Below are 2,826 nucleotides of genomic sequence, written 5' to 3'. Positions count from 1 at the left end.
CCGCGACAACTAAAAAAACTAATGTGACGTGTAAAAAACCTGAGGGGGTATATATCACGAAGCTTGCTTTAATTACTTGCCACATTTCCCACGGCTCATGCGCCCATACCGTTCAAGACGATTGATTACTGAGCACGAGACTAGCTTTAATTAGCTGCCACATTTCCTACGGCTTCTTTTTCTTTTGCAGTTCTTGTGGACACCTTTCTCCACCTGGTGATAGTTTTGGTTGACTAAACCATGACTTAGGCATAAGGAAAGGGACTTTGCTCCTATTTTCAACAGTCTCCGCTTGGACAGGTTCCAAGCGTCACAATAGGATCGTGGCGTGTTCGTCGTATATGAAATCAGTGGATTTCGTTGATTTCAACAAGGACGCAGTCTACCTTGAGAGGCACTAAAAAACTGCCCTCTCGCTGCAAACAAATTACAGGCCACAGCGCAGAGTGACTACACAAACACAACCACCACCTCCTTGCGTCAATGAAAGCCACCATTTCCTGCATCTCGTGGAGATCATCATACAGTTGCAGGCATGGTGCATCTATCCTTCCTTCTGTTCTCGCTGGCACTGAACCTTGTATCTTCCACTACTGTCGTCACTGGTCAGGATCAGTTCGTCTTCTCCGGCTTCTCCGGCAGTAACCTCAACCTCGACGGAGCGGCCACTATTACACCAGACGGCGTCCTTGAGCTCACAAACCGCACGGTCACCATTAAAGGCCATGCGTTCTATCCAACTCCATGGCGGTTCCGCAGGTCCCCCGGTGAGGCGGTGCAGTCCTTCTCAGTTGCCTTTGTCTTCGGCATGGTTCCTATCTACCCTGGTAAATGCACCGACGGCATGGCTTTCTTGATCTCTCCGACCAAAGATTTTTCAGGTGCACAGACCTCACAATACTTGGGTCTCCTCAACAAAACAAGTGATCGCAATTCAAGTAACCACATATTTGCAGTCGAGCTTGATACTAGCCAAAACACCGAGTTCAATGACATCAACGACAACCACATCGGCATCGACATCAACAGTCTCACCTCATTTCAGCCCCAGTCAGCTGGCTTCTACGATGACAATAAGAATGGTATGTTTAGTAACTTGTCCCTTATTAGTAGCAGAGAGATGCAAGTGTGGGTGGACTACAATGGCGAGACCACACAGATCAACGTGACCATGGCTCCACTCAAGGTAGCCAAACCATCCAGGCCTCTACTCTCAGCAACCTACAACCTCTCAACAGTGTTAGAAGATCCATCCTACATTGGCTTCTCTGCATCAACTGGTCCAATCTATTCACTGTATTGTGTGCTCGGCTGGAGCTTCAGCTTGGGCATCAATAGCTCAGCTCCGCAGATCGATATCGCCAAGTTGCCAAAGCTACCTCATGTTGGCCCGAAACCTCGGTCCAAGGTGCTCAAGATCACCCTACCAATAGCCACTGCCATATTCATCCTCATTGTCGGCACAACGATAATTCTATTTGTGCGTTGGCGAATGAAGTATGCTGAGATAAAAGAAGATTGGGAAGACGAGTTTGGACCACATCGGTTTTCATACAAGGATTTGTTCCATGCTACAGATGGCTTCAGGAACAATAATCTACTTGGCCTAGGAGGATTTGGGAAGGTGTATAAAGGTGTGCTTCCTGTCTCCAAATTAGAGATTGCTGTTAAGAGGGTGTCACATGACTCAAAGCAAGGAATGAAGGAGTTTATTGCTGAGATTGTCAGTATTGGCCGTCTCCGTCAGCGCAACCTTGTCCAGCTACTTGGTTATTGCAGAAGAAAAGGCGAACTCCTATTGGTATATGACTATATGTCAAATGGAAGTCTTGATAAGTATTTACATTGTGAGGAGGATAATCCCACTCTGGATTGGACCCAAAGGTTTCAAATCATCAAAGATGTTGCATCTGGCCTATTTTACCTCCATGAGAGGTGTGAGAAAGTTGTAATCCACCGAGACATCAAAGCAAGCAATGTGCTACTTGACGGTGAGATGAATGGACGTCTAGGTGACTTTGGTCTTGCAAGGTTGTATGATCATGGCAGCGACCCACAAACAACACATGTAGTTGGTACCATGGGATATCTTGCCCCAGAACTGGCACGCACTGGTAAGGCGACACCTATGACAGACGTGTATGCGTTTGGTATTTTCATTCTTGAGGTAACCTGTGGGCAAAGGCCTATCAGTAGTCTTGCAGAGGATAGTTCGCAGATCCTTATTGATTGGGTAGTCGAGCATTGGCACAACGGATCACTTACATATACACTTGATCGTAGGTTACAAGGAAACTGCAACGCAGATGAGGTACACCTGGCATTAAATCTAGGATTGTTGTGTGCACATCCAGTTTGCAGTGCAAGGCCGAGTATGAGGCAAGTCACACAATACCTCAATGCCGAGATGCCACTCCCAGAAATGGTGCCCACAAACTTGAGTTATAGCGTGTTGGGCCTGATGCAAAATGAAGGTTCTGACCAGTATATATCCACAGTTAGCAACAATGGCATCACCACCAGCTTCTTGAGTGGAAGGTGATACTAGATAGATAGATGGCAGCCCCAGGGATAGAATTCTTGTAATTAGTATGCCTTATTAAACTACTAGTCTATCAACATGTGTGCTCTTACACAGTGACAAATTTTAAGTCTATGTACAAGAAGTTGGAAAGAGGCTGATTTCTTTGTTAAATGTGAATTACGCAATAGAGAAAATGACTTTAAATAAATGGATTTTGGTATTTGTTTATGGGGCAGCTAAAACACAATTTAAGGAGGCTTTTCTGACTGAATTAGTCAAGTTATGTTCGAAGAAAACCTTAC

The 2,826-nt window shown here is 45.5% G+C and overlaps 1 protein-coding gene across 1 annotated transcript; it reads left to right on the top strand.

Annotated features, from left to right (window-relative positions):
• Window positions 1-404: 404 nt before the first annotated feature.
• LOC136512587 (L-type lectin-domain containing receptor kinase SIT2-like) lies at window positions 405-2,457 on the top strand. The gene is made up of 2 exons (XM_066506551.1): window positions 405-2,114; window positions 2,284-2,457. Exons 1-2 carry the CDS (start codon window positions 536-538, stop codon window positions 2,325-2,327), a joined length of 1,623 nt encoding a protein of 540 aa, XP_066362648.1. The 5' UTR covers window positions 405-535; the 3' UTR covers window positions 2,328-2,457.
• The last annotated feature ends 369 nt before the right edge of the window (window positions 2,458-2,826 follow it).

This window comes from Miscanthus floridulus, chromosome 16 (assembly GCF_019320115.1).
Source record: "Miscanthus floridulus cultivar M001 chromosome 16, ASM1932011v1, whole genome shotgun sequence".
Classification (NCBI taxonomy): domain Eukaryota; kingdom Viridiplantae; phylum Streptophyta; class Magnoliopsida; order Poales; family Poaceae; genus Miscanthus; species Miscanthus floridulus.
The sequence above is the reverse complement of the archived record's forward strand: the minus strand, read 5'-3'. Positions and strand labels throughout refer to the sequence as shown.